This window comes from Cygnus olor, chromosome 2 (assembly GCF_009769625.2).
Source record: "Cygnus olor isolate bCygOlo1 chromosome 2, bCygOlo1.pri.v2, whole genome shotgun sequence".
Taxonomy (NCBI): Eukaryota; Metazoa; Chordata; class Aves; order Anseriformes; family Anatidae; genus Cygnus; species Cygnus olor.
The window spans coordinates 38,907,782-38,924,841 of NC_049170.1; the positions used below are offsets into that span (position 1 = coordinate 38,907,782).

The 17,060-nt window shown below is 37.0% G+C and overlaps 1 protein-coding gene and 1 long non-coding RNA gene across 2 annotated transcripts in view; both read left to right on the forward strand.

Annotated features, from left to right (window-relative positions):
- The first annotated feature begins 9,400 nt into the window (after window positions 1–9,400).
- On the forward strand, window positions 9,401–10,874 carry LOC121065424. The gene is made up of 3 exons (XR_005817049.1): window positions 9,401–9,502; window positions 9,790–9,884; window positions 10,420–10,874. It is a non-coding gene; the product is annotated as an uncharacterized LOC121065424 (long non-coding RNA).
- Window positions 10,875–13,194: 2,320 nt separating this feature from the next.
- Window positions 13,195–17,060, forward strand: part of KCNH8 (potassium voltage-gated channel subfamily H member 8) — a 192,288-nt gene continuing 188,422 nt past the window's right edge. Inside the window, exons 1-2 of the mRNA XM_040550428.1 lie at window positions 13,195–13,223; window positions 14,726–14,789. Coding sequence (XP_040406362.1) covers window positions 14,783–14,789 — 7 coding nt within the window. The 5' untranslated portion in view covers window positions 13,195–13,223; window positions 14,726–14,782. The remainder of the gene's footprint in view (window positions 13,224–14,725; window positions 14,790–17,060) is intronic.

A 17,060-nucleotide genomic window follows, 5' to 3' on the forward strand; every position in this document is an offset into this window, starting at 1 on the left:
GCCTGGCAAAAGAGATCTCATGCTTCATGGCATCACACTTAGCAACAACAGCTGTGGGAAATAAAGAGGAAGAGGGGGATGTTTCAAGTGGCTTGTGATAAGCCCCACTTTCCTGCAAGTGACTGAACATCTGTCTGTCTCCCAATGAGAAGTAGTGAATGAATTCCTTGTTTTGCTTTGCTTGTCCATGTGGTATTTGCTTTACCTAGTAATCCATCCTTCTATGTACGTATGAGGTTTTCATACTTTTATTTTCCAGTTCTCTCCCCCATCCCCCCTGGAGAGAGTGAGAGATTGGCTGTGTGGTGCTCAGCTGCCTGCCAGAGCTAAACCACATAACGTTAATTTTAGATGTTCAGCATCAACCATTTTGTTCCACAGATTTGTTCACAATGTACACTATTCACTAATACAGATTTGGCCAACAGTATAACAGCGAGGATCTGCTAACAACTGGATACATGTACTGCCCACAATAAGAGTATCTTCCACGCAAAATTTTGTCACTCATTCCAAATAGAAAGTCTTTATTACAGAAAGGCAGTTAATCTTCTTCTATTTTTTAAGGTGTCCTTGAGAGGAGGGGACACACATGATTTCAGGGCACTTCCAGTTTCCTAGGATACCACTTATAATGCCAGAGCCTTTCTCCAGTCTGAACATTGCCTGTTTCCTGAAGACTTCATCCTACCAGCTGCTGCTGTTTCATCCACCTGAAAACACTGTTAAAGCCTTAAGCAAGCAGAAAATGTAAGTAAGACTGGCGACAGCCAAGAGGGAGATGAACAACTAACCAAAAAAGTTCCTGACTCTTTCCATTAATGAAAGAAACAGGTCCATAAGGGCAATTTTATTCCTCCCATCTATGAGACTGATACCTAAATGCTTGCTTTCAAGAAAAATAACCAAAACTTAACAGCATTACTAAGGTCATCTTCTGTCAGTGCAAGGCCTAATAGTTCTCTGGCAGAGAACTAAGAAAACCAGAATGGGTTTGTTATTTGGAATTATTTATTTAAATACTGTAAAATGTTTAGAGTAACAAACAGACTAGTATTAGCAGCTTTTTGAGATAAGAAGGAATATTTGTCACTCAGCATGTTACAATCTGATGCTAACACATTGCTACCTTTAAAGTGGAACATTTTTCTTCGTAAGCCTCTAAATATTGTGATAGCTATCAGCTGCCATTCATTTAAGGACAATGATGTAACATGGCTAGAATTTCAGAAGCAAATCTGCAGAACCTATTATATTTTTATAATATATTTGGAGGCTTTCCAGTTCATGCTGTCAGTATAAGACTAAGATGGGCAGTAGCATTCAACTATTTTTTTTGATGATGCAGTTTAACAGTTTGTTTGGAAGGCCCTGGGCAATTTGATTAGTGCTGTTTGATGGAGCTGTGTCATCAACATGAGGTGGAACAGTTCTGCTTATAAGTGTCTGGCAGGAGATCCGAGTTTCTGAGCATCACACAGGCATAAGCAATAAACAACATGTTATTGTACGTTTTTTTATTTAAAATTTTATATTTTTATAGCTGAAGAAAATTAATAATGCATGAGCATCCAATAGGTTTCCATAAGACTTTTCCTTCAAAATAAAACTACAATCTACAGCTTGTGGCAGTGTAAATGTCTGTACTTCATCTGCAAATACACCTCTCTTGAGGCAACAAGAACCTGGGCTAAATTCTGGCCTTGCTGAAGTCTGAGCTTCACTAGACTCAGATGTGCCAGCATCTCACCCTGGTTTGTAGTAGTGAATTGTGGTGATGTTGCTGCTCTGGAGACTACATCAGGTGCTGCTGCTGCTAGGCAGTGCAGATGGAGAAGCCAGCTCTCTTTCTAATACTCGGCTACCCTTTTGTTCTCCCATGTTGGGGTTGCAGAACAGATATTGTGTAGATTTTACTGCACCAGGGAATATGTATGAATTCAGACTTCCTTATGCCTGGGTTCTGAATGTTTGCTCTTTTCTAAAGCATTCTTTTCTGCCAAGAAAGTAAGTCTTTATTATTAATCATCCAAAGGTGTACTGGAGTTTTTATTGGGTAGAGGTTTATGACTGACACAAACCATACTCTCATTTTGTCCTGAACTGTTACAAACTCATAACAGGTGGGCTGTAGGGTGGGATTTCTGTACAAGGAGCACTGCATGAACACTCTTTTCTGAAACTCTGTGGTAGCATTTATTGATCCATAAACAGAAAAAGAAACACTTTGAAATTGTGTGTTAGACCTCACCGAACTATTAATGCCAAAGTAATATTTAAAGTATTTTCAACTTGGGTCTTGTAGTTGAATCTGTTACTTTCATGAGCTGGAGCTTCAATGGATTGAAATGGCATGAGCACTTAAAGCCAATTGTCTTTTTATGTTACAGCTGCAGACAGAGCTGAGATCCCAGGTGTTTATCTGTAAAATCTTGGATGAACTGCTATTGAATTAGAACAAATATTGGTTTTTTACATTGTCTTACTCAGTTTCTACATATGCTTTAAAGCTGTATTTGGATGGTAACAGGTTTTGATCTGTGAAGTGTGAGAACACAGTAGGCACTTACACCAAGCTGGGGGGGGAAGGAGGGGAATCTCTTTTTGCATTGCTTAGAGTACGTAAATCAATGTTAACATCGGTTGTGAGGGAACATGTAAAGTCACATGCAGTGTAATATACATACATTGTTGCTAGTTGATCTATGGATGAAGTTCTGCCTGGCAGACTTAATCCTACAAAGTTTTTGGAAGATGAATAATCAGAACAAGTACATATAGTTCAGGACTTCATGTTGTGTTTGTAGTGTTCTCTACTTTTAAATGCTTTGAAACCTGCTTTACTTATGACATAATCTAAAATAAAGAAAATGAGCTCAAAGGCAAAGCCAGAATCTAGAAAGTCAGCCTCCCCTCCTGCCTCTAGCAATGAAGAAATCTTGGCTGTGTAACCCACTGATGCCAGGAATTAAGCTGACTTCAAGCCGCCTTTGTTATGTAAAAACCTTAATTTTCACTTCACAAAACTTGTCTTTGGGCTGGGTGAAATTCCTTAAAATATGTATTTTTCTTTAAATGGCAATTCTAAACTGAAGGCTGTGAGACAGGTTTCATTTTAATTTCTTTTGTTTCATTATGTAGAGTGACACCTGTTGGCTGTTTAGCAGATTGTTTTAATAACATTGTGATTAACAGATTCACCTCAACAGAGGGACTCTGAGCCACCTGTGCATTAACACAGGCCTTAGCATTTCATCAGATGATCCTTACCTTATTCTTACTTAATAGTAAAACAGTGGTACTGATTGACTACAAAGTCAGTGGAATCTTCAACATGTTAGGGTTTCTCTGAAAGGAAGTAAAGTGAATTAATGTGGTCTTACTGTTCTGCTCCTTAGTTTTCTACTTTTTTTTCCAAGAAAGTCTTGGATGAAAGACATCAAGGGCTAAAGAGTCTACTGTCTCCAGAGTTAAATTGTTCTGATGTTTATATATTCTCGTGGTTAACATGTATATGTATCTTTTCTGCATAGTTTCTCCTACATGTTTTCTAATATTGACTGTAATTCTGGAACACAAAAATACTCATGTGAGTCTTTTAGATAGTAACTTCATGAAAAGGGCTATTGGAGTTGAAAGAAGAAGGAAGGGGAAAATTGTTTCTGTTTGTAGTAGATAGCTTAAATGTGAACTCTTGAAGTCACTGGAAAATGCTTAGTCAACTTTTGTTATGTGTCTCCTCATAACACTAAAGAGGAGACAATGAAGAGTCCTTTATACACAGTGTAATATTTACAGAAGTAGGGTCATGCTTTTCACATTAATAGTTTCACATCTTTCTTAACTTGTAAAGATTTTATAAGTAGCTTTGTAAATGCTTTTATGGTAATACATAGACCTACCATGATGTTAAGGATTTAGATTATTTAAGAGTGAAATTACATAAGATTAAAAAATACAAAGGACAACACAAAGCAGTCTCTTATAACGAGGCTGCCTTTACAGCTCATCAGTGCAAATTTCTTGTCAAAATGCTCCTTGAACTAAGTAAGGGTTAGTTATTCATGTGAACACCTGACTTATAAAATCAATCAAGCTCTGATCTCAAAGATGTCTGGCTTCTGCATCTATTCGGGTTGATGCTTCCATTAACTTAACTTCATACTCTAAAAACATATTTCACTTCTAAATATGCTGTGTATAACTCATTAACTTCAGAGCCCCTGACAGTAATTACCTGAGAGAGTAAAGAAAACTGGAAAAGATGAAGAGCTGAATTACCACCTAATGAAAGGGGAGGTGCAGGGGGGAAGACACTTAAATTGACTGTCTCTCAGTTGTGAAACAGCAAGTCTCTAAGTCTCTACTCCTTGGAAAACACTGTTCTTCTTTTTTCCAAGACTGGACTGTATTCATAGCTTTTGTTGAATAATACTAATTATTATTTTAAACCTCTATGTGCTCCTATGTGGAAGACTACTGAAGAAGTATGCTTGTTCATGACTTTCTGTTTACAGTATTTCATGTTTATTAGTCCTACATAATGTTGCTGCATCAGTCTTAAGAATGAAGTAGAAGTCAATTTTGTGAAGTCTTGAAGTATCAGAATTCTACTTCTAGGAAACTTAATTTCAGGGGAAAAATCACCTTTATTATGACTTTCATTAACTGAAATTCTTTGAGTAAAATGGTTGAGACAGTATTTGTACTTGTTTCTTGGTTGTGGCTGCAGTGATAGGTCCCCAGCAGAACGTGTCAGTGTGAATTCACTGTGTAATGGTCCTCACCTGGTGCAAATCGTTAAAGCTTCATTGCCTCAGTGCAGCTGGATTGATTTTCAGCAGCTGCAGAACTGGCTGGGCATGTGTAGAGAGAGTATTATGGGGACAGACAGATAACAGCTTTAAATATTTAAATGTTAGGGAGGTGTGTAAAGGTGAGGAACTTTTTTCCTTTTTGTCAGTCTAACAGGTTATTATGATAAATAGTTGATTCTGCTGTTACAGCAAAGTAAAAAGATGCCTTTTAGTGCTAATAGAAGCTGGGTTGAAACATTTTGCAGGAAATATTGGATTCAGATTTTAAACAGATTGCTGTTAGGGCAGTTGATTCCTCTGATGCTCGAACTCCTACTTTGTACCAGTGTTGTCAGATCATTTCAAAGTTCCTTGAGTTAGTTATCGGAGAGAAACTGGTGACATAGCAAACAGGCATGGCTGAACTCTCTGTCATTCATAGCTCTTACAGAGTCTTTTGTTAATGAATATTTCATTCATTAACAAATGGGGGGTGGGAAGGGACAGGGACAACCACCTTTTCATGGCTGGTGAAATTAAAAAAAAAAAAAAATCCCAAACAGTGTTTTCAGAATAACAGTGAAATTTACCTTTTATCTTAGCTATTAAATGAGGAAACAACATATTTACTTTCACACTACGTTCCTGAATGCCTTCCAGTCATGAACAATATGATTCCTATCAGGCAACGTGTCACTAATGTCCTGGGTAGAATGAAAATTATACATAGATGCGGGGAAAAAGTCTTTTTTAAGTGTCAACACTGTCCTGCTTGTATTTAACAGCAGTAAGGATGGTAAGCTTTAAACTGAAAGAAATAAGAGCAGAGTTTTTTCATTGTTCTTTAGACCTGTAAAGACACATCTTACCATTTCTAATTCACTCCAGGACAAGTATGTTCTTTCTCGCCCTTCCCAGCATGACTCCTATCATGTCCAACTGCCACTGATCTTGGGATAAGTATAGGTGCTGCATAAACTTCATATATTTTCTTACTTCACTCTTTTTTTTTATGGCATGCACCTTCCTGAAATACCTCTTTGGTAATTTCTCCACAAAGCCTTCTCAGACAGCCATTGAATAACTCCATTTTGGTAACCTGGTGTACGCATTTGCCAAGGCCCAGGAATAGAGGAATTATGGCATGCTGTGGGACCTGCACTAGTAGGTGTCCAGATCTTGGTGTCATGTGTACTGTGCAGTGCCATTTTAAAAGGACCTGATGGCCTATGCTTCTAGCAAAAAGAGAAGATGAGCTTCTTTCCACTACCTCAGTCATGTGCTGTTTTCACTGGATATTTCTGAAGGTGGCATGAGAGACATGGACTGAGAAAGTAGTACTGTTCCCATGCCATGTCTCTTCACTGTAGACAAATGCATGGTTTGACCTATGCTACAGACTACCATGAAAACAGGATTTCTTCCTCACTGCAGTCTGGGCTTATGTCCAAGTAACTTGCATGAGAAGTTTGAGCTCAAGCATAAGGTTGGACTCATGCTTAAAATCAGAAGGAGCCATAGTAACCACTTAACTAACATGGTAAAACTGCAATAGCTACTGTGTCCCAAAAATGTAACCACCATTTTGTAGTACCTTTTCTTATTTGACAAGAGATGCATGTATACATCTTGAGGTAGCTTTCTCTGACAATTCTTTACATTTAGAGAGTAGTTATTAATTTTATAGGGGGCTAAAATTCATGTGTGAAATAGTAAGAAAACACTTCAAGATCTTTTAAATCTGCAAAACAAATAAACAAAACCCTAATCATCAGCTTCTGTGATTCTTGACAGAATTCTTTAATGTTGTGTTGAAAATATGAACCACAAATTTCAGTTCATAGTAAGTTGAGAACCTGTTAACTCTTCTTTACATTATCATCTGCTGCTTTTATATGCGCACACAATCTGAGTGTCCAAGTGTTTCAAACATTTAGAAAAAATAAGATTCTTGCTCCAAGAAAATAACCTAATTTGGAGCAAACCATAAGCAATTAGAGGAACAAAGAAGAGAGTAGGAAGGCGATTGTATATAACACAAATGGGATCCTGCTGCTATCTGTTACTATATCTTTTTCCTTAGTTCTGAAGTTGTCAGATTAGTTGCTAAATAAAAGCTGTTATTTCTGAATGCTGCACACACAAACCAACTGTAGTCAGCTAGACTTAGCCTCTGGACTGACCTTTGTTATAATGCCTAATACAGGGTGAATTTCCAAGGAAATTGTTTTGTGGACAATCAAGAAAGTATTTTTTCTTTAAAAAAAAAAAAAGGGGGGGAGGAGCGTACAGAAGATGCATGTAAGGAGGTATTTATTTAAGGACAAAATATAAGAAGCAGCAGTAAACAGACTTGTGTAACGTATTGGGCCTGTTTTCTCAGTGTGAAGTTAGAGTAAAATATGACAGGTGTGGAATTTTGTTTCCTACTGAGTCTGCAAAACTAAGGTGATCTCATAACTGCAACTAGGGTTATCTCATGATATGCAACTGTCTGGCATACAGCCAAATCAGATGGAGGAAAATATTTAAAATCTGTATAGTATGCTGTCTTTTTCTGTTAGAGGTGCTATCACTCTTTCAGAATAATACTGTCTTCTTCTAAGTCTTGAACTTGCTCAAGTGGAGCAGAGAGAGGAAAACAGTTTATATTTCCCAAGTGATCTTTGTTCCCTTTACTATAACTTTGCATGTGCATCATGAAAGAATGTTTTTTATTTATTTTTATTTCATGGTGTTCATTTTGCTAGATCTCTGTCACAGGCAATTCAGGATAAATGACAACCCATATAGGATCTGGATACTATTTTTTATTTAAGAACCAATGAGATCAGAGCATTTACTTAGTATTTCAGATGTTCCTTCACTGCCTCCAACACAACCACAAGTTATTTTCATTGTGTCTTGTCTTCATCTTCCTATTGGTGAGATGGCTGCAGGTTCAGGTGGGTCATGTAGAAAGTCATGTTGGTTTGTGCTATGCAGTTACTTATGACTACCAGGCTTAGATCTTACTAGACAAAGTCCCAGAGGGCATTCCCTGGTGCTTTTCTGTTTGTTCCTTGATCTGCAGGATCTTCCTCTGTCTGCTTCCAGAGTCTTTCCTTCAGTCTGGACCACCTTTACCTTTTCTCTGGGCTTTCAAGCCCCCATTTTCCCAATCTAAATCTCCATGCAGAAATAGAATGCATGGTCAGCCTCCTCCTAATGTGTGCTTCTGTCCTGTATCTTTTTATTTATTAACTGCAGGATATGGGATGTCACTTTCTCTTTATTCTAGATCACACATGATCAAAACTTAGAAGCAGCTAATACTAGCTGCAGCTAGCAAGTATCCTGGAATCATTTAATTGGGAAGAGATCTCTGAGATCATCTAGTTCAAACCCTAAACTCAAGCAGGATCAACTGAAGCAGTTTATGCTAGGACCATGTACAGTTGGGTTTTGAATATCTCCACAAATAGAGACTCCACGATTTCTCTGGGCAACCTGTGCCACTGTTTGGTCATGCTTACAATGCAAAAATGGTGGTGTTTTTGTTTGTTAGTCTATATTCAGATAAAACTTCATTTGTTTTAATTTGTGTCTATAGTGTATTGACCACCGTCAAGTGAGCACTGCTAAGAGAAGTCTGGCTCCCTCATCTTCACTTCCCCCCAATCAGAGTGTCTTATCAGTGTGCATAAATACCTCCCCACATACACCAGACTTCTTTTTCTCCATGCTGAACGGTCCCAGCCTATTCTGGGACATCATGTGCTCCAAGCTTAATCATGTTTGTAGCCCTTTGCTGAACTTTCTTCAGTAAGTCCATTTCTCTCTTGTAATGGGGAATAGTCTGGACCCAGCACTGCTGATATGACTGCCAGAACTGAAGAGGGATGGGGAAGAAATCCTTCCTTAACCTACTGTCAGTGCTCTTCCAAATACAATTCAGGATATTGTTAGCGATCTTTCCTCCAAAGGTATATTGATGGCTCCTGGTCAGCTTGTTGTCCCCTGGAACCAGACCCCAAGAATGCTCTTTCTAGAGTTGTCTTCTAGATTGTGGGCGGGGGGGCGGGGGGCTGTACTACCAACAGCAAGTACTTGTGTCTGGGATTATTCCTCCTTGAGTGCAGGACTTGACATTTCCCTGTGTTGAACTTAACAATGTTGCTGTTGGATTTATTTTTCAGTGTGCTGAGGTCCTTCTGAGTTGAAGCACAATTATCTGGTGTATCAACCACTCCTCCCAGTTTTGTATTATCTACAGACACTCTGGTGGTACACTCTATTCCATTATCTAGGTCACTAATGAAAGAGTCAATAAGTATTGGCTACAGTCTTTACACCTGCAGTACACCACTAGTAATTAGTCTCTAGCTAGACTTTGGTACTGATTACAACCCTGAGATTGTTTGAGTGTTCAAAAGTTTAATTTCACTTTTGAATCTGAAGTTCACACAGATGTACAAGTCCCATGTCAACATCCACCACATGTTGACATTCACAATGTAAACTTTATTTTTCCTATCATAGTTTCCAAGCCAACTCCAAAAGTAAAGATTTTCACTTATGCAATTATTTCCATGTCTCTTTGTTTCCGGTATTCATCTTTCTGAAGCATGGACCTTCAATTTTACACAGCATCACCTAGAGATCAAGAGAAAGCTGTATTCAGAATCACTTCATACAAATACTTGAGCTGTTGTTGTATTGCACAGGTAGAGCGCAGTCTTTCTGTTGTGAATAACCATACTTCAGTGTTCTAATGTGTTTGTGTTCTTCCTGTCATTTCTGTCGTTTCTAATGGGTGAACTGTGTATGTGCAAAGTACAGAGTGAGTCTTTGCTGTTCTTCTGTAAGTGTAGGAATTCTGTAAGTGTAACACCTCCAGAACCTCACCCTCTTCTAAATACTCCTACCTTGAAATCGGTCCTTTTTTTGTCTTGTACAACTCTCTCTTCCTTATGTTAGAGAGAAATTAATCTGATGCCTATATTTCTTGTAGGTTTATCTCACACCTGAAATTATGTTTAAAAGGCCAAACGAAGCTGCATTTGCAACAAACTCTTGCAGTCGCAAAGCAGTAACAGTGAATATACTGTGAGTGAAAGTGTATACGTATGCAATGCATGTATTACTCCTGGCCGTGTACTTGCTGGGGCCGAGAGAATGCCGAGTCGCACCCGCCGCAATGCGGTGCGGGATGCGCTAGGTGGGGATCTTGCCCCATCAGTGGCCAGGCAGTGAAAAATCTTTTCCCTGATGTAGTATGTGAAACCATACTTCAGAGTCTTTAATATCATTCATGAAAGAGATATAAGGAACAGGGAAGTGGGGGATGCTGGAATTCTTCATTCTGTCTGAACACATAGCTGTGTTAAAAGTAAAAATCTGTGTATTTTCTTTATCCTGAAACTCATTAGCTTTGCTTAATCCATAAGTACTACAACAATGTATTCATCCATATCTTCCTGGTTTCTTAAAAAATGCTTTTAGATGTGTGATAAAAAGCTAATCATTCTGGAGTTGTAACACACAACCCAAGTTTTTCAAGTAGAAGAGTTGCATTTCTGGTGTTTGCTGAATTGCTACTGAACAGCTTGTTTTTGTTACTGGTTTGTTTTTGCACTTTCAGGGTGAAATAACAGTTACTGTGTAATCTTTTGTTTCAAGAATGAGGCTTGCACTTCATCAGAATTATTTGTCTTATATGTTCTTTGTGAGTTAAAATGTCTATTCCTGTGACCTAAAAATCATTCCATCTTTGGGTAAAGTTAACTCAGCACTATCTTATACTTGCTCAAAGCATGTTTTAAGGTTTGGATGCTGTTTCTGTAAGTTAAATCTAGATGTGTATTTATTTATTTATTTATTTGGGGTGTGTCTGTTGGGGGGATCATTCTTTCTGTTGAAGTACACATGAAAGACCATGCTAAATAAAGAATAAAGTGGCTATGTAAGGAAGAGAATAATAGCTATCTGGAGAAACCAGGGTTTCCAGCTTCTGAAATGGAATCGGCTTTAGGGAGTTAAGACTTTCTGAGGTAAGGAGGTAGAGCCTAAGAGGTGCATCCCCTACTACACCCCCCATCCTACCCCCCTAGAAAACCAGATTCCAGACAAAAAATAAAGGCTTTGTTGGAAATGCTGTTGCAATTCATGTTCACTGTAAGTAAACAGTTCACTGTACATATTTGTCTACTGATTTCAGTGATTAGGATAGGTGATTAAGCCTCTTAAAGGTGCCTTTCCCCTGCTTTCAAATCTGACAGTCAACACTTTGAATTCTTTCTCTAGTCATCTCCTAAAGTAAACTCCTTTGGTTAACTACCCATAACATTGGGTAAAATAAAAATACAGGAGGACTAATCTGTGGCTTTTGAACTCATTATGCACAGAGTTGTTTACTCTTTTTGGACAACCCTTGCTTTCACATGACTGAGGAGTACAATTATTTCACTGAATGGCTTCACCTGCTCCTTTCCTATATATCATATCTGGTCTCTTTCTGCATATACTTATAGTATTCTCTTAACATCAACATTAGGTAGGAGTCCCATTTGGAGTGTAAATTGTGAGGAAACATGTATGCATAATCCCATCCACACAAAAATGAATAGTCTGGACCTGAACAAGCAATGCAATTGTTTCCACTTTATCCCTGAAGGCAACCATTGCAGGCTAAAGCAAAGCTATAAAGGTCCAGAAATATGAAGTTTAATTATTTCAATTATGTGACTGAAACAAAATAGTCTGGTCTGTGGGATTCAGTGTAGTAGGTGATTAGATAGTAGACTAATAATGAAGATATCTTAGTCCATTTGAGAACAAGTACTTTAACTGTGAAAGACATGATGTCTTACTGGAGAACTTACAAGCTGCAGTATATTTAAATAGTGCAGTACAGCTTGAGTTTTACACATTTGGCTGCACACAGTTGTAACTTGTGTATGTGCTTGGTATTTAAAGCTTATGATGGAAGGAAGGCCATCATGATATACCCAATAAATTGAATGTAAATTATGTGGGGAAAAACAGCCATTGCTTAGATTTTCTGAATCTAGATGTCAGACAGCTAGGATATACTTTGTATTACAACAAGACTGTAATTTGTTAACATTTTTTGTTAAAAAACTTTGCCTCTTTTTTGAATAATAACCCAAACCAAATAGGATATTTTACAGCTGTGAAGTTTCATAAAACTTTAATTTGTTGTACCTCTTAAGTCGATTACTGCAGTGGAAGAACTTTTACATGGATTAGAAACATTATTTCAATAAGCATTATTTATTACATTTTGGATTCAGATAACTTCTAACTCTTAAACTGGTTTTATGCTATATATTTAAAACTAATTGAAGCCTGATTTACTAATTGAATCCTTGCCCCCTGCATTATGCTGGCACAGATATTTGCAGGGTTGTGATATAAGGTGGATCAGAGAAGCTACACAAGTGGGAAATGAAACTTAATTGTGGTAGAATGCTCTGAATCTGGATGGCTTTGATCAGGTTTACAGATAAGCTACTCAACCAATTCTACTGGAAATAGGGAGGCTGAAATCCTTCTAGGGAGGTGGGGAGGAACACCAAGACAGGAACTTCTTAAGCTGTCTTTTCTTGCTTTAGGCTGGCTTTTATTTGTTCACTGTGTATTTTTCTTGGGTTAAATGAATGAAGATGAAGTAAACAATTAGGGAATACTGTGCCATTAGGAACATCACAAACAGCTACATACATCACTAGATACGTTATCTAGCTTTTGAAACTTAGAATAAACTCCCTAGGCTGAGCTGATAGACTGCATTTTTTAAACATATATAATTATAAATATAGATATCAAAGTAAACATCAAACACACTTCGTAGCATTTTGACCCAAAGCCAATGAATGTCTCCTAATTTCAGTGAAGTAAGGAGCAGACTTGGTGTTAACTAATTTTATGTCAGAGTAATGCTGTTTTGCTTAAGAATGCAGAAACCCTTACCTTTTGTGTGCATGTGTTACTTCAATTACCTATGAAGAACATTCCTCATCCAGCAGAGGAAGACATACAATATCAATTTTGGCCTTATAAACTAGATGTGAAACTCTTTACTAAGAACTGGCCTAGTGCAACAGTACTGCAAAGTATTTGCCATAAGTCCATCCAGTTATGTTAAGAAATTAGTTTATTTTTAATTTGGGGTATTAAGCAGTAGGTGGCATCCTACTTTAATGTCAGACTGAACTGTGGGCTTTCTAGTGGTATCTCTTGGTCTAGAAAGTTCTTAGTATTTCTTTTCTACTTGTACTCATGCAGTATTATCAAGGAAGTAGGTGGGTTTTTTGTTTGCTTGTTGTGGTGGTGTGCTTTTTTGTTTTTTTTGTTTCTCCTTAATTCAGGCAGGAAAGATCTGATGCATGTACAGTATCAGGAATGTCTGAGTCTTAGACTCAGGTAAGAGTTTAATGGGAAGAATATAAAAGAATCTTCTGAAAAGAGAAGAGCTACTGATGGACCTAAGTGATAGTGTAGAAGGAAATTCTGTATGATACAAGGCTTGGGGAGTGGGTGACAGAAATTGGATCAGCAACTGAAGCTGATGTTGACAGCTCTTAATATATTTCATTACTGTACCTCTGACTTTGATTAGAGGTCCTTATTTAGATTCAGCAAAGGTTCTCAAGGCTCCTAAACTATTTTTTTCTTCCTCCCCTTATTAAGGGGGAGAAAATGGAAGAAAAATACTTAGCACAATTTTAGTGCAGACTATTCAGAGAGCTTTCTTTGAAATACCATTGCTCATTCAAGTTTGAATGGGGACTGGGAGTTGATGACATTTGAAACTCAGTGGCATGAATCAGGTGAGGTGGTACTTTCATTTATTTATTTTAGTATCTATTTGTATGGATTTGTGCCAGGACAGATTTAACTAACAGTTGCTCATTCTTTTTCTAATATGATAATTGTATCTTGCTGAAAAGGAATAACGCTGTTTAAATGCCTTTGTGTATCTGGCCCTTATGATGCAAATAGGCAGCATTTATAATATTCAGAATCGCATGGGCACTCAAATTAAAAAAAAGCTTGTCTAATCTTTTTAAGCTGATTATTTTGATTCTGCATATGAGAGCAAGTCTGGTTCAATAGGTGGTTAAAGATTGAAGTGTTACTAAATGTTACATGAAAACATGGAAACACAAAGGGTGTTTAAACACTTGTTTGATATAAGTAGCATTTATCATTATAATAACTCATATGCTTAATGCAGTTTGTATGCTTATGTAATGACCTGAATTTAGACTATGGAGAGACACCTTTATGAATGAATTTACATGGTGCTATTTTATTGCACTCTTTATATTCCTAAAAGGAAAACACTACTGTAAGATTATAGGTCTTTGGCCAAGATATCTTGGCCAACTGTTGTATCTCTATTCTGCTTCATTATTGATTCCTTTGTTAGATAGATCACTTATGCATTCAATAATAAAGAACATCATGTTACAAATTGTTCTGTATTGCAGATGAAGCATTTCTAATGTTATAAACAGTGTTTGAATCTGAACAGCACTCCTCAAATGAAATAATACCTTCCAGTTTATGTTTAGTCCTTACTCATTTACCATACATAATATAATTAGGAAATAAGAAAAACATAGAAATGGGATATGGGAATTTCAGTGTATCTAGGTGAGAATAAGAATGAAGAAAATATGGAATATAGTGTTATGAGACAAAATACAAAGGATATAAGGGGAAAGACTAAAACAACACTGGTGTCAACTTTATGTTCAGACTACAGTTGGAAATATTGCATCTATTGTTTACCAAATTCAACTGATACAAAGCAGTTGCTGCAACAACTTCCTAAAGACTTTAAGGAAACAAAATGGATTGTTGGGGTAATGGCATTATAAATATAGCTGCAAAGAAAAATCTATAAATCTATTTTCTAGAAAATCTATTCTTTTCTAGAAGATGTAATTCCATGTACATCTAAGAATTAATTTCCAATGCCAGGTAAGCTACAGATAAGCTCATGGATCATAATTATGCTACTTAAAATTGAACATTTATAAATGAGTATATCAATTGTGTCTGGGCAGCTTTTATTTTTTATCTGGAAGCCCAACTAAGCCTATATCTTATAATTTTAATGTTCATCTGCTTTAAGTCCACAACAAACTCCTGCAGTAGCATTAATAGATATATATACAATACATATATGTATGCACAACATATACCTGTTGTAAGTTCACACTGACTCTATATGCTGTGCGATGTTTAAACTCGTGGACTAGAAGTTCTGTTGTAACACTGTAGTCAGTGGGATTACACCAGCAGAAAGCAAGACATTTTGTCTATTCTGGAGCATTCAAATGTGTAAGTAACCAGGTCATGCTATAGCTGGAGGCGAGCATTGTCCACTGTTCAAGAAAAATGTATATTAAGAGTTTAATACTTCAGTATGCTTATGCTACAAAATACACTTGAGCAAGTGCTATAAGCATTTCACTAAATCAGAGCTTAATGTTAAGCATATTAGTGGTCTTATATTAGTATACATAGTATATATTTTAAATGTTTTGCTGGATCAGCTCTGGCAAATAAGCTTGTAGTTACAGGACGAACATTTTTCCAATTTATTTTAATTTAAACTTAAAAATAGTATGCACTTACCTTAGCACAACTTTAACTCGGAATTCTTGTAACAGTCATGTATATCAGTGTTTTGAAGTGTTGGGGCCAAAATATGAATCTACAAGCAGTTCTGCAATTCAAACTAGAGTCAGTGAAAATACTCATTTGAATAAGCTTTTGCTAGTAATAAGATTCGTAGTACCATATTTCCCAATTAAACTAAGGAAAATGTAAACACAACTCATTGTGAAGTGTATTTCCAACCTTTTGTATTGCACTTTTATAATCTACAAGTATATGAAAGGTGCAGTTAATGTCCATTTCATTGATATCAACTTGTATTTTCTTTTAAGGAAAAAACATGGCCAAATTAATTTTTCAAAATTTTTCTTCAACTCTTTCCAGAATCCTTCACATTTATGTTATTCTTAGTGAAAATGCTTCATGAGCTACTTATGGCATGACTGTTTCAGTGGCATTATTATAATGGAGATTAAGGGCCTGGGTCACACAAAACTCAGACTTCCAAAGCGTTTGGGGTCTAATTGCATCCTCTTCCAGCTGTTGCTACTGGACAGCTGAAGTTACTACCTGTACTCATCCCTGCTGCCTGATAAACTTCAGATTCTTCAAATGTGTCCTGAAAGGGTGGTCCTGGGAGCAGCCCCCTTGTTAATCTTTGTGTTAGATAAATTAAGATTGAGGAATAATTTGAGGGTGGAGGGGAGTGGAGAGGGGGGTTAAGGGGCCATTATGATCCAGGACAAGGAGAAAGGGCGGGGGGGTTGTCCTGATGGCTGGAAACCATTGCCTTCATGCACAGGTTAGGAGAAAATGACAACTCTCTTATCCAGTGGGATTTACAAAATTTATGAAGTGACCCACAGGAAGCAAAACTACACAAATTGAACATTCCTGAGAGTCCTGTAGCTTTATCTTCTTCTTTAAGCACCCAAAAGCCTTTGTAAATTTGATCTTCAGCTGCTAGTACCTTGAGCAGAATGTTTTAGCTAAACTTAATTGAATTTTGAAGAGGCTGGATATGATTCTTGCACCATAGTAAACAGAGGGAGAAATAAAAATCCATATAATGATGCTTTTCTATTAGTCACAAAAGCCTTTTTCAAAGGTACAAATAGTCCAAAGGTTGGGGTGTGTGGGAGTGAAGAAAGGCAAAACTTGTTGCATATCTCCTTCATAGAAAGAAAGCAAGAAGGCCTGTCTGAAATATTATTGTGATGGTCCCTTTTGCTTTGGTGGTTGTGGTGTGGTTTTTTAGACTGTTAAAGTCCAAGTGTAATCTTATGTTTTGCCCTACTTTATATAGAGTGCGAAGGACCAGAAATCAGAGGTGTTAGAATGACCTTGTTACCATGTGAAGTTGAATGAGGTTGAGTTTTCAAGATAAAGACCTCAATATTTAGCAGCTATGACAAATGTAGAATATTCAGAGCAGAGTAAAGAAATGTATTCAAATATCCCAAACTTGGAAGAAGTAGTCAATGTTTTGAAATTAAATGTTTGAAGAATAACAGGATTAATCACAACTTACTAAAATCTGTCTGAGAACCACAGTATCAATTCATTAACTTTGCCAAGCTGTCTTGCCAAAGAGAAAAGAATTAGCTCTGTAGAAAATTAGGAAGTCAT